A 26,491-nucleotide genomic window follows, 5' to 3' on the forward strand; every position below is an offset into this window, starting at 1 on the left:
TCTTGAGGCTGGAGAGATGACTCAGCAATAAGAGTACTGGCTGCTGCTCTTCCAGATGACCTTGATTTGATTCCCAGGACTCACGTGCTGGCTTACAATGACTAACTCAAGTTCTAGGGCATTTGATGTTATCTTCTGGCCTCTGCCAACACTGGGCACACATGTTGTCCAGACATACATGTAGGCAAAACACTCATGCACATAAAAGAAGAGAAGAAAAGCAGAAAGAAAGAGAATAATATATTTAAAACCATAGCAACCAGAAGGTGGAGTTTCTGACAGGGTATACAGGTAGGCATGGTCAGCTGTTTGCATCAGCAGCTGAGGCTCGGACTGCTGTGCTACTGATGAGGTCTCTGTTCACCAGTTTGTGTTTTATGAATTTCAGGATATAGAAGCCAAAAAAGAAGCACAGAAGGAAAAAGAAATTGATGAACAAGAAGCCAGTGCCTCCACATTTCATAGAAGTAGGACTCCTCTGGATAAAGACCTAATTAATACTGGGATCTATGAATCATCTGGCAAACAGTGCTTGCCTCTAGTTCAACTCATACAGCAGCTTCTTAGGTAAATAGTATTAGCTGTGTTGTATTTTAGTTCACCGTTACTGTTTTAAACAGTTAGTGAAATCTAACACTAAACCCTGAAGAATGGGTTTAGCTGTGGAAGACTTACTCAAAAGATTATCTAGGATAGAGTTTTAGAGTGAAGAGAAGGTTTTTAAACATGGCTAAAAGGAGAGGCTATGGAGAAGTTTGTAACACTTTACAATTGAAGTGTCATAAAAATATTTGTATGTCCATTAATAAGGAATAACACTTATGGCATGGTCACATTTTTTATTTTTATATTTTTTATTTTATATACATTGATGTACATACACCTGCATGCATGTTTGTGTGAGGGCGTTAGATTCCTTAGACCTGGAATTATAAATAGTTGTGAACTGCTGTGTGGATGCTGGGAATTGAACTCAGGTTTTTTGAAAGAGTAGCCTGTGCTCTTAACTGCTGAGCCATCTCTCTAACCCAGGCAAGGTTACTTTTTAAAGAGGTTAATACTACAGCCAAGGCTACACAAAGAAACCCTGTCTTGAAAAGCAAAACAGAAAAAAGACAAAACCAGAAAAGCTGATAAGACAAACTTATAAGAAAAACTTACAAGATAAGTTTTAATTTAAATTAAAAATGTAATGAAAGAATAGTGAGCGGTTCTTTGGAAAGTCAGTTTCAGGTGTAGTAAGGATGAAATGAACTCAGACTGTCATCAAAGTTAACCTGGGGAAGGGTCGAAGCCAGACATATTTGGATAAAGAAGATAATTCAAAAAGTCAGTGAAAGAAATCACATTTGCGGGTTGGAGAGATGGCACTGACTGCTCTTCCAGAGGTTCTGGCTCACAACCTTCTACAATGGGATCTCATGCCTTTCTTCTGCCATGCAGGTGTATGTGCAGATAGAATACTCATAGACATAAAAATAAATACATCATTAAAAGAAAGAAAGAAATCACATTCTTAACATTCTGTTTTCTGAATCTAGGCTCTTTGTTTATTATGCTTTCAGTTTTGGGAGAGGAGGCAAAGGGACAGACTAGTATAACCAGCTTGGCTTTGAATTTGCTATGTAGATAAGTGCATCCCTGAACTTCTGAGTCTCCCACTTCTTCCTCCTAACATGCCTAGATTGTATTGTATATTCATAAAGAGAGTGGGCTGGCCCAGGAAGTTGCCTTAACATCAGGAGCCAAGGTTCTGACAGCAGCTGTGTCCACGTTTGCAGTAGGTAGGGTAGGTGTAGCTTCTCTCGTCAGTAGGTTAGTGATGGAATTTTGGTGATTAAGTTTTAAAACTAATTGTTATTGTCAGTTTTAGTAATAAAGTGATAAAGTTTTCAGTGATAAAAACCAATAGAAAGGACTGTACAGCTGAGGGTGGACTCAGTTGTAAAGTGCTTGCCTAGCATACATGACAGCTTCAGTCTCTAGTACTCAAAGAGTAACTACACACACACATGCACATACACACACACACCCCAATAGATTTTTCCTGAGTTCATGTTGAAATGGTAAAATTTTCAAAGTATTTGAATGTGTTAGCTTTGTCTCACTGTGAGAAAGGATTTATTTCGGCTCATCATTTCATAGGTTTTACTCCATGGTTAGTTGGCTCTGTTGCATTTGGGACTGTGTTGCATCATGGTAGAAGTGTATGGCACAGCAAAGATGCTCATCTTTTTTTTTTTTTTTTTTTTGTATAAAAATGTATTTTCTTTTTAAAAAATTTTTTAATTTTATTTTAATTAGGTATTTTCTTCATTTACATTTCCAATGCTATCCCAAAAGTCCCCCATACCCTCCCACCCCCACTCTCCTAGCCACCCACTCCCCCTTCTTGGCCCTGGAGTTCCCCTGTACTGAGGCATATAAAGTTTGCACGACCAATGGGCCTCTCTTTCCACTGATGGCCGACTAGGCCATCTTCTGATACATATGCACCTAGAGACACGAGCTCCGGGGGCCACTGGTTAGTTCATAATGTTGTTCCACCCATAGGGTTGCAGATCCCCTCAGCTCCTTGGTTACTCTCTCTAGCTCCTCCATTGGGAGCCCTGTGATCCATCCAATAGCTGACTTTGAGCATCCACTTCTTTGTTTGCTAGGCCCCAGCATAGCCTCACAAGAGACAGCTATATCAGGGTCCTTTCAGCAAAATCTTGCTAATGTGTGCAATGGTGTCAACGTTTGGAAGCTGATTATGGGATGGATCCCTGGGTATGGCAGTCTCTAGATGGTTCATCCTTTTGTCTCAGCTCCAAACTTTGTCTCTGTAACTCCTTCCATGGGTGTTTTGTTCCCAATTCTAAGAAGGGGCAAAGTGTCCACATTTTGGTCTTCATTCTTCTTGAGTTTCATGTGTTTTGTAAGTTGTATCTTATATCTTGGGTATTCTAAGTTTCTGGGCTAATATCCACTTATCAGTGAGTACATATCTTGTGAGTTCTTTTGTCATTGAGTTACCTCACTCAGGATGATGCCCTCCAAGTCCATCTATTTGCCTAGGAATTTCATAAATTCATTCTTTTTAATAGCTGAGTAGTACTCCATTGTGTAAATATACCACATTTTCTGTATCCATTCCTCTGTTGAGGGACATCTGGGTTCTTTCCAGCTTCTGGCTATTATAAATAAGGCTGCTATGAACATATTGGAGCATGTGTCCTTCTTACCGGTTGGGACATCTTCTGGATATATGCCCAGGAGAGGTATTGCCGGATCCTCTGGTAGTACTATGTCCAATTTTCTGAGGAACCACCAGACTGATGTCCAGAGTGGTTGTACAAGCTTGCAATCCCACCAACAGTGGAGAAGTGTTCCTTTCTCCACATCCTCGCCAGCATCTGCTGTCACCTGAATTTTTGATCTTAGCCATTCTGACTGGAGCGAAGTGGAATCTCAGGGTTGTTTTGATTTCCATTTCCCTGATGATTAAGGATGTTGAACATTTTTTCAGGTGTTTCTCAGCCATTGGGTATTCCTCAGGTGAGAATTCTTTGTTCAGCTCTGAGCCCCATTTTTTAATGGGGTTATTTGATTTTCTGGAGTCCACCTTCTTGAGTTCTTTATATATATTGGATATTAGTCCCCTATATGATTTAGGATAGGTAAAGATCCTTTCCCAATCTGTCGGTGGCCTTTTTGTCTCATTGACAGTGTCTTTTGCCTTACAGAAGCTTTGTAATTTTTGAGGTCCCATTTGTCGATTCTCGATCTTACAGCACAAGCCATTGCTGTTCTATTCAGGAATTTTCCCCCTGTGCCCATATCTTTTCCCCACTTTCTCCTCTATAAGTTTCAGTGTCTCTGGCTTTATGTGGAGTTCCTTGATCCACTTAGGTTTGACCTTAGTACAAGGAGATAGGAATGGATCAATTATCTTTCTTCTACATGATAACTGCCAGTTGTGCCAGCATCATTTGTTGAAAATGCTGTCTTTTCCCCACTGGATGGTTTTAGCTCCCTTGTCGAAGATCAGGTGACCATAGGTGTGTGGGTTCATTTCTGGGTCTTCAGTTCTATTACATTGGTCTACTTGTCTGTCGCTATACCAGTACCATGCAGTTTTTATCACAATTGCTCTGTAGTACAGCTTTAGGTCAGGCATGGTGATTCCACCAGAGGTTCTTTTATCCTTGAGAAGACTTTTTGCTATCCTAGGTTTTTTGTTATTCCAGATGAATTTGCAGATTGCCCTTTCTAATTTGTTGAAGAATTGAGTTGGAATTTTGATGGGGATTGCATTGAATCTGTAGATTGCTTTCGGCAAGATAGCCATTTTTACTATATTGATCCTGCCCATCCATGAGCATGGGAGATCTTTCCATCTTCTGAGATCTTCTTTAATTAAAGGTGCTCATCTTATGGTGGCTTGGATGTAAATAGAAAGACAGGAAGGGCAGGACTTCCATTATCCCCTTTGAGGGGACAAAGTTTCCAGTGACCAGAGGTCTTTCTACCAGGTCCCATTTCTTCCAGGTTCTACCACCTCCCATTAGTGCCCAACTGAGGACTAAGTTTCTGTTAGTTGTACTTTTGTGGGCTGTCTCTCAAAGCTAGAGCATGTGGTAAATATATTAAATTATGAGTGCTTCCTTTTACTTTTATTTATGTGACTAAAAACTTACATATAGGTGCTCTTTCTCTAGGTCGTCTTTTTATTTAGTGAGTGTGTTTTCCATTCCTATGGCAGGTAGGTTCTCACATATGCCACACAGTTATACCTGGTTTGCTAGACTCTTTGGAAATCAGTCAGAGAAGCCTTTTGAGTGCCTCTAAATCTAGGCTGTTAAGATAAGCATATATAATGTGCCATTTTTTTTTTATCCCCCTCATCCTGTTCTGCTGTGGGAAATGCATTCCCCATCAGCTCGCTGCTCTTAAAGCACACTTGAAGGGCTAGCTTCTTTCTCGCCTTCTTTCTTTTTTTTTTTTTTTTCTTTAGTGTTGTTTTTTTTTTTTTGTTTTGTTTTTTTTTGTTTTTTTCCATTTTTTATTAGGTATTTAGCTCATTTACATTTCCAATGCTATACCAAAAGTCCCCCATACCCACCCACCCCCACTCCCCTACCCACCCACTCCCCCTTTTTGGCCCTGGCGTTCCCCTGTACTGGGGCATATAAAGTTTGCGTGTCCAATGGGCCTCTCTTTCCAGTGATGGCCGACTAGGCAATCTTTTGATATAATGTGCCATTTTTATATGAATAGACATTTTGTTCTTCCAGTAATGATCAGAAGATACTTATATTGACTTGATTAGTTCAGTTTTTACAAAATAGTCTAAAAATATAAGAGAACCTAGAAACATTTCCTGTCATTTATTTCTTTAAAAATGGGAGTTGATGAAATTGATCCTTGCTAAAAATAATGAAGAACAGGTTTCAGACTGATTCTTGAGTTTTTGCTGGCAGGCACTACAGAATATTATTTACATGTGAAAATAAAAGAGTCCTGATGTTTTTGTAATAAATGAACTCTATTACACATTCTGATTATGGATCTGAACTTTGTAATAAAGGAAATAAACTAAATTTTTTATACCATTAGCTCCTTAAGATGTATCATTTTATAAAAGATTTAATATTTAAAATTATGTACATATGTATGTGCCTGTGTGGGGGTATGTGCATGTGAGCATGGGTACACATGGAGACCATAGGCTTTAGATTACCTATGGTTTCTGGGAACCAAACTTGGGTCGTTGTAACTTCTGAGACATCTCGCCAGCTCCACCCCACTGAGATGTATCTTGATTGTGAAATTCTAGACCTATTTCTTCTGTTGCATGGTTGTCAGGGCTACTTACCAGGTAGTGAGCTTGCCAGGGGAGGTCAAAGGGGACCTCACTATGTGTTCCTTGTAATGTGTGATCAGGGTGAGTTCCTATACCTTAGCAAATATTACAGTGTATAAGTTAAATTACTGTAGGAGCCCTGGCTACTCAATTTTTTCTTACTGTCCTGTCTTCATTCACATTGTTCAAAGTTTTGTATCAACCACAGTATAGAAACTATCAATATTTTTTTCAATAGTCTGCTGTTACAGTAGGAATTAAGAGGTGAAGTCTCATAAAACATGAAATTCTCAAAAGACATTAATATTTAAAAACAGAGGTGTAGCCCAAAGTATGCTCTTATTCTTTTCTGATGAGTAGGTCCCAGGAGGTCTTCTGGGGACCATGGTAGGTGTTGGTAGCTTAAATATATTTCTGCCTGGAGCTGCTGGGGTAGGTCTGATTGGTGGCAGCCCTGGAAGCAGGCTTGACTTCGGCTCTTGTCTTTTCTGTTTCCCTTCATTAATCGATTCCTCTTTCTGTTCTCAGGCCTGGCTCACTGGGGGCTGGGGTTGTGGTTACTTAGCAAGAATTCCATGTGGTGTTCCCTGTTAGCTTTGCACTGATTTCATGCTGAGCTCAGTTACACCCTGCTTATATAGATTGTAGCCCCCAAACAAACAAACAAGCAAGCAAAGCCTCAGGTGTCCATGTTGCAGAATCTCATTCTAGCATCATGGTTCTGATGCCTCTCTACTTCTGACCCTTGTTCTTTCTACCTTTGCTCCTTTGTACCTGGCTCATAGAATAGGAACCTCCACTGCCTTTTAAACTTGGTAGACGTTCATGACTTTATTCCTCTCGTCTCACCCTTGGGAGCGCAAGTCTCCATACATAGCAGGGACTGAAGCTACTCCTCCAAGCTGTGTTTGGGCATCTTATTCTAATCAGGGGCAATTTATACTCATTTTAGTATTCCTTCCTGTGTTCTCTGCTCAAAGGATCTCCATATGCCATCCTTCAGCAGGCGCCGAAAGCAGACTTGCAAAGGCAGTGTAGTGATGTGGTACATTTTGACTTTTAGAACAGATGACATTTATATTTGAAGTACTGCTCTGGAGGGAAAAAAATGAGTTTTGCTTTCAAACGTTTTTATAGAACTCTACCTTTTTGAGCACGATCTGCTCTCATTTTGTGTCATTGATGTTCTGGTAGGGCTTTATTAGATCTTTGGCATCTGATCAGTTTGGAATGAGAGTGTCCTTGCTGCCTGCAGATCCATCTCATACATTTGGTGGGTAACTTCTGTATGATCTATGCTTCTGGTAATTATTTCATGTAAAGTTCTTTCCTTTGCTTTTTAACAGAAATCCTTCATTTTTTACTTTCTCTTCCCTTACTTAGAAACATTGCTTCTCAGACTGTAGCCAGACTGAAAGATGTTGCTCGCCGCATTTCCTCATGTCTGGACTTTGAGCAGCAGAGTTGTGAAAGATCGGCTTCACTGGATCTGTTGCTGCGCTTTCAACGCCTGCTCATTAGTAAACTTTACCCAGGAGAGAAGATTGGTCCAATCTCAGATACTTCCAGTAAGTTATTTTAAGACATGAAGATGTCTTATACATTTGGAGCTTTTAAATTTTGTTTTTGTTTTGTTTGGTATGCTCTGACTGTGTATCCAGATGTGGTTCTTAAATTATACTAAATGTACAAATTCTGAAAGCTACGTTTTTAGTCTACTTTTTTGAGCATATATATATATATATATATATGCTAATCACTTTAAAAATATGAATTTATAAAAATTCATTTTTACATATGTGACTCCTTTCCCTGCATGTATATATATGGAGCACATGTATGTTTGGTACTCACAGAGGTCAGAAGAGGGCTTCAGGTTTCCTGGCACTGGAGTTATGGTTGTAAGCTGCCATGTGGGTGCTCTTTCCAGTGGTGGAGCATCATTATTTTACTTAATTGTCTAAGCATTTCAGTTTTCAAGGTTATCAGGCATGTAACCAAATTCATTATCCCTCTAGTTCTATGATACAAAAAAGAGCCAAAGGCTGATGGTAAATTGTTCTTTCTGGGGTAAATAGGTAACCCGAATAACTCAGTTGTAGGAGAAAACTTTTAGTAATGAAAATGTAATTTTGTGACTCTTCCTTTAAGGTCCTGAGCTAATGGGTGTTGGCTCTTTGCTGAAAAAGTACACAGCCCTTGTGTGTACACACATTGGAGACATATTGCCTGTGGCTGCCAGCATCGCTTCTAGCAGCTGGCAGCACTTTGCAGAAGTGGCCTGCGTAATGGAAGGGGACTTTACAGGTATCTTTCTGTAGTGTTTCTTTACTTTTTTTTTTTTTTTTTTTTTATCTTTCTTTTACTTTGACTGGACATATGTTAACTTATTTTAGGAGACTGGTAAAAGCTATGGTGTATCCTTTACTGATAAAACTGTGTGTTCAACTCTACATTTTCTAGTCCCCTTATTAATTTTTTTTTTATTCTTGGTGTTCCCCTACCCATCCAACCCACTCCTACCTTCCTGCCCTCGCATTCCCCTACACTGGGGCATCGAGCCTTCACAGGACCAAGGGCCTCTTCTTCCATTGATGCCTGACAAGGCCATCCTCTGATACATATGTGGCTGGAGCCATAGGTCCCTCTCTGTGTACTCCTTGGTTGGTGGCTCCCTGGGAACTCTGTGGGGTGGTGGTGGGGTCTGGCTGGTTGACATTGTTGATCTTTCTATGGGGTTGCAAACTCCTTCAGCTCCTTCAGTCCTTTCTCTAACTTCTCCATTGGGGACCCTGAGCTCAGTCCAATGGTTGGCTGCAAGCATCCGCCTCTGTCTTTGTCAGGCTCTGGTAGAACCTCTCAGGAGACAGCTACATCAGGCTATTTTTATTCTTTAATCCTTTTTTACAGTCCAGACTTCATACCCCTCCCAATCTGCTCCCCAGACGTCTCCCCGTCCCATACCTCCTCCCCCTACCCCCAAGAGGATGTCCCCATCCCCTCACCCCCACCCCACCTGGCTTCCACACTCCCTGAGGCTTCAAGTCTCTTCAGAGTTAGGTGCATGTTCTCTTACGGAGGCCAGACCAGACAGTTGTCTGCTGTATATGTGTCAGGGACCTCATATCAGCTGGTGTATACTACCTGGTTGGTGGCTCAGTGTCTGAGAGATCTCGGGGGTGGGGGTCCAGGTCAGTTGTGACTTCTGGTCTTCCCATTAGTCCCCTTGTCTTTCCATCCCTCCTTCCTTTTCTCCCTTTCCCCTTTTTGTTAAGTAACCTGGTAACAGAACCGTATAATACAGATGGCGATGTAGGGAGATGAGTGCTTAGGATTTCGTTCCATTTTGACCATATAAAAATGAGCTGCTACTCTCAGAATGATGTGCTAATTTTCTGAGATCAGAGCATTATTTTGTAGGGCTTATTTTTAGATGGTAAAAATATTGCCAAACATGTACTTTTCCGAATACATCACACACAGGTGAAATAGGTCTGTGTTTGAAGTGTGTATGTTTTTTATTTATTTTTTTTTTTGTTTTTTTGTTTTTCTTTTTTGTTTTTTTGAGACAGGGTTTCTCTGTGTAGCCCTGGCTGTTCTGGAACTCACTCTGTAGACCAGGCTGGCCTGGAACTCAGAAATCCGCCTGCCTCTGCCTCCTAAGTGCTGGGATCAAAGGCGTGAGCCACCACCGCCTGGCTGAAAATTATTTATGTCCCTTAAGAGTTCAGACTACCAGTCCAAGAATCTATTTCGAATCAAGATTTTTAATAGTGACAACTAAAAAGTCCTATTTGTGAAAAAAAAGTTCAATCTTAAAGCTGTACTGCTCTCTTTAAAAAAATAGTACTATGCTAACAGAAATATCCTAACACATAATAAGCCTTTCTTGTTCTGTGACATAGAATTTAAACATAGTGCAAGGTTATTAATTCTGTGTTGTTTTGTTTTGCTTTTTTAACATTGAGCATGCTAGGGGCCTGCTGTCCCAGCCCACACTGTAAACAGCTTCTTGACTTTTTTGTTGAAATGTAGGTGTACTCCTTCCGGAGCTAGTGGTGTCCATCGTGCTTCTGCTCAGTAAGAACGCCAGCCTAATGCAAGAGGCTGGAGCTATACCTCTGCTTGGAGGCCTCCTGGAGCACCTGGATCGTTTCAACCATTTAGCACCAGGGAAGGAGCGGGATGATCATGAAGAGCTGGCCTGGCCTGGGATTATGGGTATGCTATCTTCACCTAAAGCACCTTCACTGAGGGAGTTTTACTTTTGTGTGCTATAACCTAGTCCTTCCTTTCTGACTGAAAGAATTTGAAAAAGGAAGTCTAATTACTGCTATTTTCACTGATGGCCATGTGAGTGGGAATAGAATATTATCCAAATAAGAGATTTAGGTTACATTTAAGAGAGATTTTTCATTTAGTATTTAAATTCTGAAATTTAGAAACTTTTCAAAACCCTTCCCTGAGTAGTTTTTCTATAAGTCACTATTAGGTGATTAGGTATAGAGTACCCTGGTTGGGGCTGACTTTCTGAAGTCATTCATGATGTTTTAACATTGGTGAACAGGGAATTCTGTATTTAATTGACTTTGTCTTTTTAGTCATTGTCTGTTGTTGTCGAAAATATTTAATCTCAATTTATATTCTCTATCCCGCCTTTGATTATTCAGTTCCTGGATAAAAGACACACATCTTTAATATTCATAAGACTTAATCAGCACTAAAGTTGGACAGATATTTACCCTCTCTACTATTAGAATCTATTTCCTCATCGATAACCCCATTTTATAATTTGCCATGTTTCATCTGGGCTACTCTTAACTTTCATTGGCTAGCCCTCAGAGCCATATTTTATGACTCACCTTCCCCATGGCAACCTCCTTCTCTTTTCACCTTCTCTTTTCCTTGTGGTCCCTCACACTCCAAGGCCAGGCATCCCTACCCCCATGTCTCTTCTGCGTAGTTATTAGCTGTTGGCAAGGTCACAGTGTACTTGTGGACTCTCTCAGTCGTGGGAGCAGCCAGGCCATGGCTAGTATTTATCATTTACAATACATCAAAAGATCAAACCTCAAAAGTATAGTATGTAGCAAGTTGAAACAAAGCTTGGACTTCTCCATTTTTGAGCTGTGGGATATTTGAAGCTGAAGCTAAGCTACTGCTCTGTGTGATTCTGGTGTTGTGAGTTCAGAATTAGCCAGAGTTATATATTGGTTTTCATGAAAGCTCTTGCTAGCTGATTTTCTTTCCGTTTCCCCTTTACATAATCACCTTTACACTCTAAGCTTAAACCAGAGCTGACAGAACACCTGAAGAAAATTGCCTAGGATGTCAAATCAAGTTTTTTACATTTTTAGGAAATTTATTTTAAAATGTAGTTAAAACTTATTTCAGTCCTATTTTTCTATTTTTATTTCAGAGTCAACTTAAATGTTGCCCTTTTTGTCTTCTCTGCTAAATTTGAATAAGAGCATGAATTTGATCAAATTTTACAGATTTTAAATCCTTTTTTGTTGATGTTTTAAAAAATATTTTTTCTTTTTTTTAAAGATTTATTTATTTATTTATTTATTTATTTATTTATTTAATGAAAGTACACTGTAGCTGTCTTCAGACACTCCAGAAGAGGGCACCAGATCTTGTTAAGGATGGTTGTGAGCCACCATGTGGTTGCTGGGATTTGAACTCAGGACCTTCGGAAGAGCAGTCAGTGCTCTTAACTGCTGAGCCATCTCTCCAGCCCCTAAAAATATTTTTGTTATTATCATTTGTGTGTGCATTGGTTAGGATGTTGAGTGATGGTGCATGTATGCTAGAGCATGAACGTGGAGGTCAAAGGACAACTTTGTGGAGTCAGTTATCTCTTTACACATTTACACGGCTTCTGGGGATTGACCTCAGGTGTCTGGCTTGTGTGGCAAGTGCCTTTATCCACTGCGCCATGGAGCTTGTAATAACCTTAAAAAATATGGAAGTATAATTATTTTATAAGCTTCCAAAATACATGTATAATGCTCCTCCCAGTAATCATCGGTTGACAAATAAAAGACCCAATGCTACCTATGGCAAATCTTTTTTCAAGCTGTTGTTCACTGATGTGCCAGAGACTCCTCCTGAATATATAGGCTATTGCTGTTGCTCTTGGTTGCCCACAAGAATTTGGTGATAAGACTGTATTGCTGGGGATACTACACACATTCGTCACAGGATGTGGACAACTCAAGCTGGTACTGGTCTAGAATCTCTATCCCTGCTGGCCAGCCATTATGTACCTACCTGGAGATAAGTAAATTTAGGCTGGGGATGGGAATAGAGTCATTAACATTCTTTTTCTTTTAATTTATCAATTAGATTTATATTAATAAATTCTCAACTCACAAAGTGCCCACAGGAAGAACTTAAAACTCAATTGATATAAACACAAGCTACACACCTAGATGGAGCAAACACACCCTACTTATTTATTATTTACTCATCTATCTAAGAAAACCCCAGGTCCCCAGGACTGCATGGTTCTGCTTCCTCTTCCTCTCCTATAGGTTCCGTCTTATCTCCTAATTTTCCTTTCTGTCTCTCTGTACTTATCTCTAAAATTCTCAGATTTTTTTCCACTGCCCAATCGTAGGCTCTAGCCTTATTTTTCACCTGCCCTCACCTGCTTACAGACAGCAATCTACAGTGAGATCTTTCATACCACAGATATTCAGAAAATGTACATTTGAAAACAATCTAGAAATTTGTAGATTTTCTAAATTAAACAAAACAAAACAAAAAGAACCAAATAACAAGATACAAAGGGACTAATGTTCTAATCATTCAATTGAATTTTAAAAGCGAAAATTTATGCTGCCCATGATAGATGCACTAAAAATCAGAGGTAGTAGAAAATATAAAAAAGGACCAAAACAAAACAAAACAAAACAAAAAACAAAGCAAAAATCAAATCAAAACAAAAAATGACAAAAACAACAAAACAAACAAACAAAAACCAGACGAGCAAAGCATACAACTGAATTAGGAAACCTAAGAGACTTAAAGAGATTCTATGAATATAGCAAAATAAATTTCAAGGAAGTCTTTTTCCCAATGAAATAGGCATTCTATAGTACAAGAATTGCTGTAAAGCTTGTTTTTCTAAAAGACTTATTTATTTTATGTATATGAGTACACTGTAGCTTTACAGATGGTTGTGAGCCTTCATGTGGTTGTTGAGAATTGAGTTTTTAGGACCTCTGCTCACTCTTTTATAAGTACACTGTAGCTGTCTTCAGGTGCACCAGAAGAGGGCGTCAAATCTCATTGGTTGTGAGCCAGCATGTGGTTGCTGGGATTTGAACTCAGGACTTTCAGAAGATCAGTCAGTACTCTTACCCGCTGAGCCATCTCGCCAGCCTGTAAAGCTTGTTTTAAATGTTATAAAAGTATACACAACTATTAGAAACCAAAAATAGCAGATAATAACAGAACTGTAATTTCAATTACTTTGATACTTAGCAAATTAATACTTCCTATTTCAAATTCCCTGTCCCTATAACCCAAGGCTCCATTAGATCAAAAGTGACAAGACTCTGAAAGCATGAAAGATGTCATCCATCTGAGTGTTCTAACTGTACCCATCAAACACAAACAACGGGAAAATACTTTTCAAATACCCACAGAACATTCATCACTGTAAACCAAATGCTACACCAAAGATTTCTTGTTCAGTTAAAAGAAATCATTTTCATACAGAATATGTTCAGCAAATCAAGAGAACTAAATCATAATTCAATAACATTCTTAACCTAGAGATACGCCCTGTGAGCTACAGTAACAATTAGTGTGGCAAGATGTAAAAATGGTATAAAAATGGCGGAGATGTTATATAGGACTGACAGTTGTTATATAGGACTAACAGTTGTTATATAGGACTGACAGTTGTTGGTGGGTTTAGACTTCTTCGTAGGAGGTAATGCATCTCTGGTCCTGTAAATCTGGTCAGAGTCACGGTTGAGTTCTTAGGAAACACTGGTGGACTTAGTACTATTGCTTTGCTAAATGGACACAGTATCAAATTGACCTATAAAGTTTTATGCCAGTACCCATGTACTCTATGGATAGCTCTCAGACTTCACCAGAGAAGTTTCTTTGTACTGTGGCTGGTAGTTGAGGAAGAAGCTTGCGACTGGTCAAAGTACAGAGCACAAGGTACAAGTGTCTCTGGAGTGTACAGCCACACATTGGATATGATTCTGACTCCCTACCCACTCCAGGGCTTATGGACCATCATGGATAGGGTGTAGACATATTTCAAGAGCCAGAGAGGTTTGGGAGGACCAGTGTGAAGCAGACATCCAGACACAGCAGAATTGTTGCACTGTAAAACTCATAGCACTCGTGGTTGCTTACGCAGACCTGTGAAAGATGAGGGTATTCAACATTGTACCATGGATTGTGACGGGGGTTTCTAATGATTTACTTCCAACCGAGGAGCTAGGGAGAGTCAATGGTGTCACTTTTCTTTGTGGGTGTGGCTCCTGGACTCAAGTAGAAGAATCCATACTCATGAGTATATGGGCAACAAAAATTGGACTGGGTAGATTATTAAAAACAATACCCCCCCCCCCCCATAAATCTTGAGTGGGTATGGAGCAGGTGGGCCAGCATCTGGGAAGAATTGGAGGAGAGGGGAAGGTGGCAAATGTGATAAAAATACATTGTATACATGTATGAAATTCTCAGAAAAATTATTAAAAATGTTATATTTAAGATTGGATTTTTCATGATATACTTTGATCATATTCTCTACATTTTTCTGCCTTATTCCATTCCCCATCCCACCAGATTCTTTTTTTCCCTCAAAATTAATCTTTTACCCACTTTCCTCCCCTCCCCTTTCTCCCCCCCCCCACTTTCCCTTTCTTTCATGGCCCACTGCATTTAATTAGTGTTGCCTTCTTGAGTGTTGGTAGGGAGCTGTTACTTAAGACAAAGGCCATAAGTGGCTGCACTATTGAGTAATATGTAATATGTAATATGCTCTCTCAGCAGCTACTAATTGCATTAACTGCTCTGGGAGAGATGGGGCCTTATGAACCAATTCCACACCCATGATGTTCTGTTGATAGGCCCAGTTTTGTGCATGTATCCCCACTTCTGAGAGTTCATGGATATAACAGTCAGGCATATCTAGAAGATACTTTCACAGCACTCCTCTCCATTCTGTCTCTTATCCCATTTCTATCTCCCCTGCCACCTGAGGAGTAAAGGTGGGGGGCATTATATATGTCCTGGTTAGGACAAACACTCAACAGTCACTCAAAACCATCTTTAAAAAAACTTTTGTGTTATATCTATATATCTATATCTATACACACACACACACACACATATACACACATATACACATATACACACATATATATGTGTGTGTGTGTGTGTGTGTGTGTGTGTGTATATATATATATATATATATATATATATATATATATATATATATATATATATATATATGCATATGCAGCACACACGCATGCGAAGACTAGCTCTGTGTTTGCTGGTAGGGAAAGCTGTTTCATCTGTCTAGGTTAAGTATGGAAACATGCCAAGGCTGTTACAAACACTGCCTTATCTGGGAAGGTGCCCTCTCCGGGATGAATGCTTATTACCATTTTATTATCAAGTAAACATTTGCTCCTGAACAGTCTAGTTTTTAATTTTATCTGTCCTTGGACCTCACATGAATGAAGTTGTACAGTTATATCTTTGGGTCTGCCTTCTTTTCCTCAGCATTGTGTCTCTTAGCTTCATGTCACAATCAAGTTCTATTTTTACTACTATATGCAATATACCATCATTTGCCCATTCCCTTACTTACTAATTCTACTTGCTCATTCCAGGTTTAGGTTACAGCAAGTTTTGGCTTATACAGTGTTGTGTTCCTTGGTGGAAGTGCTGGTTTCTTTTCATTTGCAGATGATAGTTACTGTAAAATGACACTTTTTTTGTAGCTACTGTGCTAGCTTTCATCTCCATTACTCAGTTTGAGGATTTTTGTACTCCTGCATCAGGACCTGGCACTTGTCCTTTTTGGTGGATATACTGCTGTATTTTGCTGTGGCTTCCTTTTTTTTCCTCCCTCTGTTTTTGGTGGTAAGGATGAAACCCAGGATCTTGTACACCCTTGGCAAAAATTTTACTACTAAATTATATCCTAGTTTTTATAAATTTTTTTCAGATATTATTCAGGTTTAATATACTTCTACATGTGTGTTAACCAGGTGAGCATTCTCTTTGCAAAGTGTCAACTCAAGTCTTATTCACATTTTTCTTCTTTTTAAAGTAATTATATACTTTGCATCCAATAAGCCTTTGGCTTTATTTCTTGAAGAATTTTTTTCTTCTCACACTGTTTTCTGATGAACAAAAATGAATATTAATGTCATCAATTTTTTAATCTTTTTCATTTTTCATTGTGCCTGAGATGGGGATGATTCAGGGGGTAAAGTATTTGCTATGCAAGTTTGAGGATGGAGTTTGTATCTCCATCATTCACAGTTAAAAAAGCCTGGTGGTATCCAGATGTGAAGGTGCATATCCTTAATCCTCCATACTTGAGAGGCAGAAATCTGGGTTTTAGGCCAGCCAAGGCTATATAGTGATATGAAATCCTGTCTCAAACCCAAAAAGAAAAGGCGAAAAAAAAAAAGCCTGGTGGGTGTAATCCCAGCTTCTAGGAGGTGGATATGGGAACCATTTGGGCAATCTGACTAGTCAAACTAGCCAAAATAGCTCTAGACTCAGCAATAAGTAATAAATTTGGTTGATTTTGATCTAAGAAGACAACAGACAACATAATCCACCTCTTGCTGCCTTTCACCTATGCATACATGGATTAAAAACACAACACACTATAATCGTGCAAAAAAAGGTCTTTTCCTACTCAAGTTTTCATCTGTATTATGTTTTAAAAGATTTATTGTTGAGACATTTGATCTGATGACTGATGTTTGGTTTCTATTTCTTTAGAGTCATTTTTCACTGGTCAGAACTGTAGAAATAATGAGGAGGTAACACTGATACGCAAAGCTGATTTGGAGAACCATAATAAAGATGGTGGCTTCTGGACTGTAATTGATGGAAAAGTATATGGTATAAAAGACTTTCAGACACAATCCTTAACAGGAAATAGTATACTGGGTAAGGCTTTTTTACTTTTTATTCCATTGTTAAAAATTGCATTATGTGTGATTTTAAGTAAAGTCCACAGTTTATGAATAAGTTGTTAAATTTAGCCCCAGGTTTAACAAAATCTGGGACTTTGGTTCTGGCTTCACAACAAGTTTAGGTTCAAGTTGAAGAATTTCTCATCATCAAGCTTTTCTTCCTGTTGTTTTTTTATTTTTTGAGATAAGAGTTTTCTCCGTGTAGCTCTTGGCTGTCTTGGAATCTTGTAGACCAGGCTGGCCTTGCACTCAGAGATCTGCCTGTCTCTTTTTCCCCAAGTACTTTGTAGAACTTGAGTTGCCCGAGGCAAGCGTGGGAGAGTGGCAGATTCTTCCGAGACAGCGACCCAGACTCACTTCCTGTCTTCTGTCTATGAACTAGAGCTGTGCAAGCTGCACTGAACTCATACTGCTCTTCCCCTTTTTGTTTTAGCTCAGTTTGCAGGGGAAGATCCAGTGGTCGCTCTGGAGGCAGCTTTGCAGTTTGAAGACACACAGGAATCCATGCATGCCTTCTGTGTTGGCCAGTATTTGGAGGTGAGGCTGTGGGCCTGCTTTGTGTGAAATAGAGGAGGTGCCCTTCTTAAGTGCCTGTTATGGTATGACTTTTTACTTAGTTATACTAATAGTTGGACATAAAATATTTATGTTGGCTTAGGATTTTTTGACAAATAAATTTGCATTTTATGTGTTAAGGTTTATTATATACAAGTTTGAAGAGTTAACAACATGCCAGAAATAGAGAAATGTTCAAAAAAAAAGAAAAGAAAAGACATTAAAGTTTGTCCTTACAGTTCGTTTGTCAATTTAGAATCTTTCCCCCAGGGTTCTCCTCTTATGCTCCAGAGCTGTTATTTGTTTTCTCCTGTTTGCTCTCTAGTGTTTTATATGCAGTTTGTTGGTTGCTATAACATAAACTCATTATGGGATGTGCTAACAAATACATTTTTGTTCTGATCGTGATAGACAATCTTAGGCACATAAGCTGCTGGGGTTTTTTTGATGTTGTAATTTTAATTAATTTTGTTTTCTGAACCAACAAATTAATTTTTCCAGCCTGACCAAGAAGTTGTTACCATACCAGATCTTGGAAGTTTGTCTTCACCACTGATTGACACAGAGAGGAACCTGGGCCTACTTCTTGGATTGCATGCTTCTTATTTAGCAATGAGCACACCACTATCTCCTGTGGAGGTTGAATGCGCCAGTAAGAACAAATTTATTTTTTGTTAACCAGTTTTACCAGTTTTATGGTACAGTACTTTGGACAGAAATGCCTAATGGGAAGAACATGCCAAGGAGGGCAGGAACCTTTAGAGTGGATGTCTGGAGACAGCAAGCTGGCCTCCATGCCTGCTAAGTTGCCTGTGAACTAGACTGTATTACTTGTATTCCTCCCTGAAACTTGTCATACATAGTAATGGAGGATGAGTTTCACATAAGTCAGCAAAGGAGGAGCTTGAAGACTCTAGGGTTAGATGAATGAAAGGCACTGTGCAATTCAGCTCAGAAGCTTGTCTTTGGGGGATAAAAGGTGCTTGCTAATTCTTTCTATAGCACAAGGTGATTAGGGCACCTCAGCTTGTGTTTTAGAAGAATTGATACAGCCATTTGTGAAAGTTCCCTAGCACTTCAAATCTAGATATCCAATAAGAGCACTGAAAGCATCCCAAATTTGATTGCTGGAGTGATTAGCAGATTAGATTAGATTTACTAATAAATTAGGTCCTCAGTGAAAGCCTGCAGTAATGTTCCTGCTACTAATTTTCTAGTGGGGTTTCCTTCAGTGAGACATAAGCAGCTATAATTAATACTCCTAACTCCCACAACAAAAGGTATATATATTCCTGTCAGACTTACCTGATCCTGCATCTTACATGCTACAGTACACACAGCTCTCCTTTCCAGTCTTTTGCTTTCCTATTAGTAAGATTTTTTTTTTTGATGATGATTGTGGGTTTGTTAAAATATTGTCTTGTTTCTTTAGTTTTATGAACAATCCAGATTGAAGATGGTTTTTATAGAAACTTTTCAGGCATGCTGTCTCTTGTCCGCATGCTCAGTATCTTTGTCTTATTCTAGAACTCAGAATGCTCAGTTGTCACTTCCTCTTCCTTTAGCACAGTGGTGATTTTCTGCCTTCATGCCCTTGATATGCCTCTGCTGTCTTCCCTTCACAACTGGAGTTGAGTGCTGAGCTCTGTAAGGGGAGCTTTTGTTGTGGTACCCGAGTCTTCAGATGGTGTGTTCCCTTAACAGATCCTAAGTAAATCCAAGTAGCGTGACTCACAGGCCCATTCGGCTACATTATGCCTGGTAAATGAGATCAGCTGGTAATACAGAAAGTCTGAGTGTGATTGAAGAGGGAACTTTGGGCTTTTGTAGAAATTGTTCTCTCTACAACTAATCAGGATCCTCTAGGTACTATATTTCTTCCTTGGGCACAGCCACAGTGACCTACCTCTGAGGGCCTCCCACTGGGCTCACATCTTAGAGGTCTCATCATATCCTAGCATCAAAATATTGGGGACCAAGCTCCCAATGTATGAATCCTTTGGGGACATGTTGAAGCCGTCTCCAAATCAGACCACAGAGACTTGTGAGCCTGCACTGGGTTCTAGTATCATGCATTTTAGTTCTATCCCTGTTGTCAGATAAAACACCTTGGCACAGCCTTGAGGATAAGAAAAGGCTTATTGGCTTACAATTGCAGGTTACAGTCCATCATTGTAGGAAGTCAAGGCAAGAACTTGAAATAGCTAATCACTCACACAGTTGAAAGCAGAGAGAAAATGAATACATTTATGCTTACTACACAGCTCACTGTCTGCAATTTCAGTTCAGTAGCCAAATCCTGAGAATGGTGTCCCTCATGAGCCTAGGTCTTCCCAGGTCACTAGATGCACTGAAGGCAATCTGCCACAAATGTTCAAGGATCCATCTCGTCTAGACAGTCTCTTATAGGAAGTCTCTTCTCAAGGGATTCTAATTCTACATTTTGTCAGGATGTTGGTTTGTTCAAACTAACCGTCACATCATCCTTAGGTGTATCACACAATCACAAACTTGTGGTATAGAGAATGTGAGGGTGTTAGGAACTTAACAATGCTGCTGAATTTCATTTTTGAAATTGAGTATTCAGTTCAGGATTTTATCTTATTTTTCCTGTGTGTTTATTTCTGAAGAGTTTATTTCAGTTTCTCTGCAATGAATACTTATACATTTTCTAGAGTGGCTGCAGTCATCGATTTTTTCTGGGGGTCTGCAGACCAGCCAGATTCACTACAGCTACAATGAAGAGAAAGATGAGGACCACTGTAGCTCTCCTGGGGGCACACCCATCAGCAAGTCCCGACTGTGTTCTCACAGATGGGCCTTGGGTGATCATTCTCAGGCTTTCCTGCAAGCCATTGCAGACAATAACATCCAGGACTACAATGTGAAGGTGAGCTAGATTCTTCTGACTTAGCATTCTGTATCTTCAACATAGCACAGCTTTGTGTGTTATGTGGAGATATGGTATTGAGGTGATAAATTGATTCTGCATTCATAAAAGTGAGGTATAGATCACCTGTTGCAAAAAGTTGGGTAGAAGCTGTGGTGTGTTGGGGTTTGTGAAGATTTACTCATGGCTCTGAGGTTATCTCTATCCCTTCTTCTTGCAGGACTTTCTGTGTCAAATTGAAAGGTACTGTAGACAGTGCCACTTGACTACACCCATCACGTTTCCTCCTGAGCATCCTGTGGAAGAGGTTGGCCGTCTTCTGTTATGCTGCCTCTTAAAACATGAAGATTTAGGTACAGACCTTAGTATTCATGTGTTTTAATTACATTGTAGACCTTTCAAATGGCATGTGGTATACATTAATTCCTACCTTGCCTTTTCACAAAATGTCTTTTACAGGTCATGTGGCATTATCTTTAGTTCATGTAGGTACACTTGGTATTGAGCAAGTAAAGCACAGAACATTGCCTAAATCTGTTGTGGATGTGTGTAGAGTTGTCTACCAAGCAAAATGCTCACTCATTAAGGTGAGTGGACTTTAATTTTTTTTCTGTGTTGTGTAGACTGTTGCCAAAATACTTATTGTTAAGTCCATTTCCTTATTTATCTTGGCAGACTCATCAAGAACAGGGCCGTTCCTACAAGGAGGTGTGTGCTCCTGTCATTGAACGCTTGAGATTTCTCTTCAATGAATTGAGGCCTGCTGTTTGTAGTGACCTCTCTATAATGTCTAAGTTTAAGCTGTTAGGTTCATTACCACGTTGGAGGAGGATAGCTCAGAAGATCATTCGAGAAAGAAGGAAAAAGAGAGGTAATAATGGAAAAAGTTGGAATATATTATTACAGTGTATACTTTCTGAACCTTTGGCTGAGTCTGCGACTTCAGAGGGAAGTTTTTGATACTGGCATGTATCAAAATGCCTGTGGCATTTCTATGTATTGTCATAGTATTTATGTATATTTGTGATTGAAAGCAATAGGTTTGGTTATTTTAGTAAGTTGATTGGAAAAATTTATAACATTGTCCTGGTAATGAAATTATTGGTACATTTCATCTTATGATTTGATATTACCATTTTTCTAAGAAAATGTTTTGTTGTTTTGAAGTACTGAGTAAAATAGTTTCCCTCTATCTTACTTATTGTGCTGGGTACTACCTGCAGTTTCGAGGACCTTCAGTGCTCAAAACTGCAGGTAGTAAGTACCAAGTGCAGTAAATTGGGCTCAGTATGAGATGATTGTAGTAATAAAGCAGGAGAGTTATAACTGTTGAATAGAGTGGGTCATTCTTCCCTCAAACTCAACTTGGAGAGGAAAGAGTTCCTACAGCTCTCAGATCACACTCCGTCACGGAGGAAAGTCAGGACAGGAGCTCCAAGTGGAATCTGGAGAGAGGGACTGAAACAGAAGCAGTGGGAGAGTGCTGATTGCTGGCTTGCTTCGCAGGACTTGCTCAGCTCATTTTTTGTAGATCCCAGGACCACCATCCCAGGGATAGTATGGTCTGGGATCTCCCACATCAATCACGTATTAAAAGAATGTCCCAGTGGTTGTCCAGAGGCCAGTCTTGGGAGGCATCTTCTCAGTTGTGGTTCCCTCTTTTTAGATATACTCTGCCTTTGGTCAAGCTAACAGAAACCCCAACTTATTCATTCTTACAACATTAAAGTATTTAATTAAAAGTTATATAAATGATTTTTATGTTTTTAATTATAGTTCCTAAGAAACCAGAATCTATTGATAGTGAAGAAAAAATTGGAAATGAAGAGAGTGATTTAGAAGAAGCTTGTGTTTTGCCTCATAGTCCTATAAATGTAGACAAAAGACCTATTTCTATGAAGTCTCCCAAGGTGAAGTATGTTCTGTGTTTCTTAGATTGCATTATAGAAATACTACACACAAATGAATCTCTGGTACCATGCTGTTGTACTAAACACCTGCAGGGTAGTGAGTGTGGTGTGTTGCTATTATAAGTGTGGTCCCAGCCTGCTTAATAAAATTGGCTGACAGTGTTCTGGCTAGTTACACTGCTAGAAAAGTATTTCCTTCTGTTTTTGGCTCAGTATTGATTTTTTTTCTTTTCTTTTTTTAATCATTCATTCATTTTTCTATTTGCTTGAGAAACTATTGGTTCCTGATGCTATTAATATTTTTAAAAGTAATATCTGTTACTTAATCAATGTAAAATATTGACAACACAGAATGCTTTCCAAGCTTGTGTTACAATGTTTTGGGTTCTGATCCTAGCATACAAACAACAGAACTATTGGTATCTTGTTTATATTCAAAGAACTATTATAGTACACGGTAATAGGTTAAACTAACTGTTTATATTGTTCTTTTTTGTTAGGATAAATGGCAACCATTGTTGAATACAGTTACAGGGGTTCATAAATATAAATGGTTAAAGCAAAATGTACAGGGCCTTTACCCACAGTCTGCACTCCTCAATACAATTGTTGAATTTGCCCTTAAAGAAGAGCCAGTAGATGTGGAAAAAATGCGGAAGTGCCTCCTAAAACAGGTAAGACTTTCTGTGGCACGATCCTTTGCATTGAGTCAGATAGAGCACTGACTGTAAATATTGTTATTTTGCAGTTGGAAAGAGCAGAGGTTCGTCTGGAAGGGATAGATACAATTCTGAAACTGGCAGCCAAAAGTTTTTTACTTCCTTCTGTGCAGTATGCTATGTTTTGTGGATGGCAAAGACTTATTCCTGAAGGAATTGATATAGGGTAAAGCTTTATAAATTTTTTCTCAATATGGGAATCTTGATAACACACTAATGTTCTTTTGAAGTTAAAAGTCTGGCAGTGTCCCAAGTCAAGTTGTGTTTCTTTGTTTGAAAGGGAACCACTTACAGACTGTTTGAGGGATGTGGATTTGATCCCACCATTTAATCGGATGCTGCTGGAAGTGACTTTTGGCAAGCTGTATGCTTGGGCAGTTCAGAATATTCGATCTGTTCTGATGGATGCAAGTGCCAGGTTTAAAGAGCTGGGTGAGCTAAACAAAAAGTGATAATTAGAAGGCTTTATTTTAAAACTGGTGTTAGGTAATGTCTGTGATTGCAGCAGTGCCATATACTATACGTTGTGTAAATTTACAAAAAGGTTACTTTTTGCTTTAGAAACCCGTTTATCAGATCAATAATCTTAGGTGCTTTTAGCCTTTTTTTTTTTTTCTTTTAAAGATTGAGAATAGGACTTTGAAAATTTGTCAAAATGAATAATCTCAAAATATTCTGAAAACTACATTGTTAGGAGTATTATACCATATTCTTTAGGGTGTCAGTGTTGTAAACTAATACTTTTCTTCTAGATAATTTGAGTTTCTATAGAGAAATAATAAGACTTGTTGTTTGGTAGTATAGTGAAAGATGGCCAAAGATTTTTAGAAAACATCATGATACTGTTTTTAAACTTTAGGGTGCTATTGTATAATATGGAGTGTCACACTTTGGGGTGCTCATCCCCAAACTTTTAAATTGGTATTTGTTTGCATTTTTTGTTGTTTCATTTTGAGTTTTTGGATCTTACTAAGAGTCAGGGTCTTACTATGTATTCTTTGCCGACCTGGAACTCAATATTTAGATCAGGTTGACCTTCAACTCACACAGACATCTACCTACAGAGTGCTGGTAAAAATTGTACTAGATTTATTACTGAGCTAACTTAATTTACCCCCTTTATACTGTATGTTGAAGACAGAGATAGCAGTGTGTGGAATGTAGATAATGGGAATATCACAAAATAAAATAGATCTGCCCTAATCACATTATGTGGAAACTCAATTTTTTAAAAAAGATACAGAAATGAACAAGTAATTAATAACCAAACTCCATTGTGTATTGATTGTGTGTATTGTACCCAGAAGTAAGGAATTCAAAGAATGTCAATGCTTGTTAGGTATCCAGCCTGTTCCCCTACAAACCATTACCAATGAGAACCCGGCGGGACCAAGTCTGGGTACCATCCCACAAGCTCGATTTCTTCTGGTGATGCTCAGCATGCTCACCCTGCAGCATGGTGCAAACAACCTTGACCTCCTGCTCAACTCAGGCACGCTGGCACTCACTCAGACAGCCCTAAGGCTGATCGGTAGGTTGGAATTGGCTTTGGGCCCTTTAGGAAACTGTGACTTACTTTCTCTCCTTAAAATAAAATTGTAGTAAAGTACGCATAACGTAAAAGCAAGCCTTTTAAATGTGTTGAGTTTGTAACTGAACAATATTAGGGACTTTTTTTCCTTTATTTATTTTCTTTATTTTTCTCTTTGATCTTGTTGCTTTGTTTTTTAAGACAGGATTTCACCACGCATGCTTAGCTTAGAGCTCACTATGGAGCCTAGGCTGACCTTGAAGTTAAAGACATCAACAAGCCTTTGCCTCCAGAGTGTTGGGTTTAAAGGTGTGGGCCACCATGCCCATCAGGGACATTCATGTTTTGAGCAGCTATTACTGCTGTCTTGTTTCAGAAATTTTTCATAAACACAAATTAAATCTATGTCCATTTATCAGTCACTATTGTTGTCATGTCCCAGAAAACTAAAAATCAGCGTTCTGCTTCAATGGATTTACATTTTTGAGTATTTCATGTGAGTGCAGTCTTGCAATTTGTAGGCTTTTATATTTGAGTTTTAGTACATGACAGTACTTCATTCTTTTTATAACTGAAAATGTTATTATTTGCCTATTTGACATTTATACACTGGTGGATAGATGGATCGTCTTACTATTTACTTTACTAAGTAGTTTTGTTAGGAATGTTTGTATGTAAATTCTTGAATACCTATTTTTAGTTCTTTTGTTTATAAAAGGAGTAGAATACTGAGGTCATGTGGTAGTGTTACAGGTGGATACTGCATTTTGGAGGCCACCTATTGGTGTTTCCAGGTTGTTTTGTACTGGAACAAGAATCAGAGTAGAAACCTACAGATGAGAGAAACCAAACAGTTTATTAAGGAAGAATGTATTTCTGAGCTATAGTGAGCACTAGTGAGCAGTAGTATTTGAGGAGTATAAGACTATGAATGGTACGTGTATTGCACCGATTAGATAGTCTTATTGTGTGCAATGTTTGTGCGCATGATCTGCTACAGATAGCCTTAGTAGGGAGAGATTTCTAGTTTTTCTGCTAACTGGCTTCTTTCATACACTGTTTTTTTTTTTTTTTTTTGGTTTTTGGTTTTTGGTTGTTTTTGGTTTTTGGTTGTTTTTGGTTTTTGGTTTTTGGTTTTTGGTTTTTGGTTTTTCGAGACAGGGTTTCTCTTTATAGCTCTGGCTGTCCTGGAGCTCACTTTGTAGACCAGGCTGGCCTCGAACTCAGAAATCCGCCTGCCTCTGCCTCCCGAGTTGTTTTTGTTTTCTTAAAGATACTCTATGTAGCTCTGCTTGGCCTGAAAGTCTATGCTCACAGAGAATCCTTGCCTCTGCCTCTAGAGTGTAGGCAGTAGGCCTACTATAGATAAACATTAATGTCTTACTTCTGCTTCACTCCTGCCCAGGAATATGGGTGCTCCATTTTGAATGATTAGTGCAGCAGACTCTGCCACTGAGTTGCACACTGGCTTCCCACATGCAACTCTCAGCATCTCTGGACCTTTGACAGTTTTATTACTGTGGTTTGGGGATTAAGGCCATCTCAATGAATATGAAGTGTTCTCCAGTATTTTTGGTTTGCCTTCCAACTTAATGACAAATGACTTTAGGGTCTGTTTACATCTTTGCAGAAATGTCCTTTGCCCACTTTTTTTTTAAAAAATGAGTTGCAATCTTTGTTTTTTTGTTACTGGTATATAGGAGTACTAGTTAAAAGAATTACATAATGAAGCAAACATTTAAAAGAAGAGTTACCAATTCTTAAGCTCTTCACAAAATATGTTGGGTGATAGACCCTTGCACATCTGTAGACCTTTAACAGATGTTCTGTGATT

At 38.9% G+C, this 26,491-nt stretch overlaps 1 protein-coding gene across 4 annotated transcripts in view; it reads left to right on the forward strand.

The window, feature by feature from the left end:
• Positions 1–26,491, forward strand: part of Herc2 (HECT and RLD domain containing E3 ubiquitin protein ligase 2) — a 181,677-nt gene that overhangs the window by 64,190 nt on the left and 90,996 nt on the right. For all 4 annotated transcript variants that reach the window (XM_006540639.2, NM_010418.2, XM_006540637.3 and 1 more), the window contains exons 20-35: positions 389–567; positions 7,232–7,416; positions 8,000–8,155; positions 9,884–10,069; positions 16,856–17,026; positions 17,486–17,589; positions 18,109–18,259; positions 20,283–20,497; positions 20,718–20,850; positions 20,957–21,084; positions 21,173–21,368; positions 22,274–22,407; positions 22,908–23,081; positions 23,156–23,292; positions 23,407–23,558; positions 24,466–24,657. In XM_006540639.2, coding sequence (XP_006540702.1) covers positions 389–567; positions 7,232–7,416; positions 8,000–8,155; positions 9,884–10,069; positions 16,856–17,026; positions 17,486–17,589; positions 18,109–18,259; positions 20,283–20,497; positions 20,718–20,850; positions 20,957–21,084; positions 21,173–21,368; positions 22,274–22,407; positions 22,908–23,081; positions 23,156–23,292; positions 23,407–23,558; positions 24,466–24,657 — 2,593 coding nt within the window. The remainder of the gene's footprint in view (positions 1–388; positions 568–7,231; positions 7,417–7,999; positions 8,156–9,883; positions 10,070–16,855; positions 17,027–17,485; positions 17,590–18,108; positions 18,260–20,282; positions 20,498–20,717; positions 20,851–20,956; positions 21,085–21,172; positions 21,369–22,273; positions 22,408–22,907; positions 23,082–23,155; positions 23,293–23,406; positions 23,559–24,465; positions 24,658–26,491) is intronic.

This window comes from Mus musculus, chromosome 7, assembly GCF_000001635.26.
Source record: "Mus musculus strain C57BL/6J chromosome 7, GRCm38.p6 C57BL/6J".
Lineage (NCBI taxonomy): Eukaryota > Metazoa > Chordata > Mammalia > Rodentia > Muridae > Mus > Mus musculus.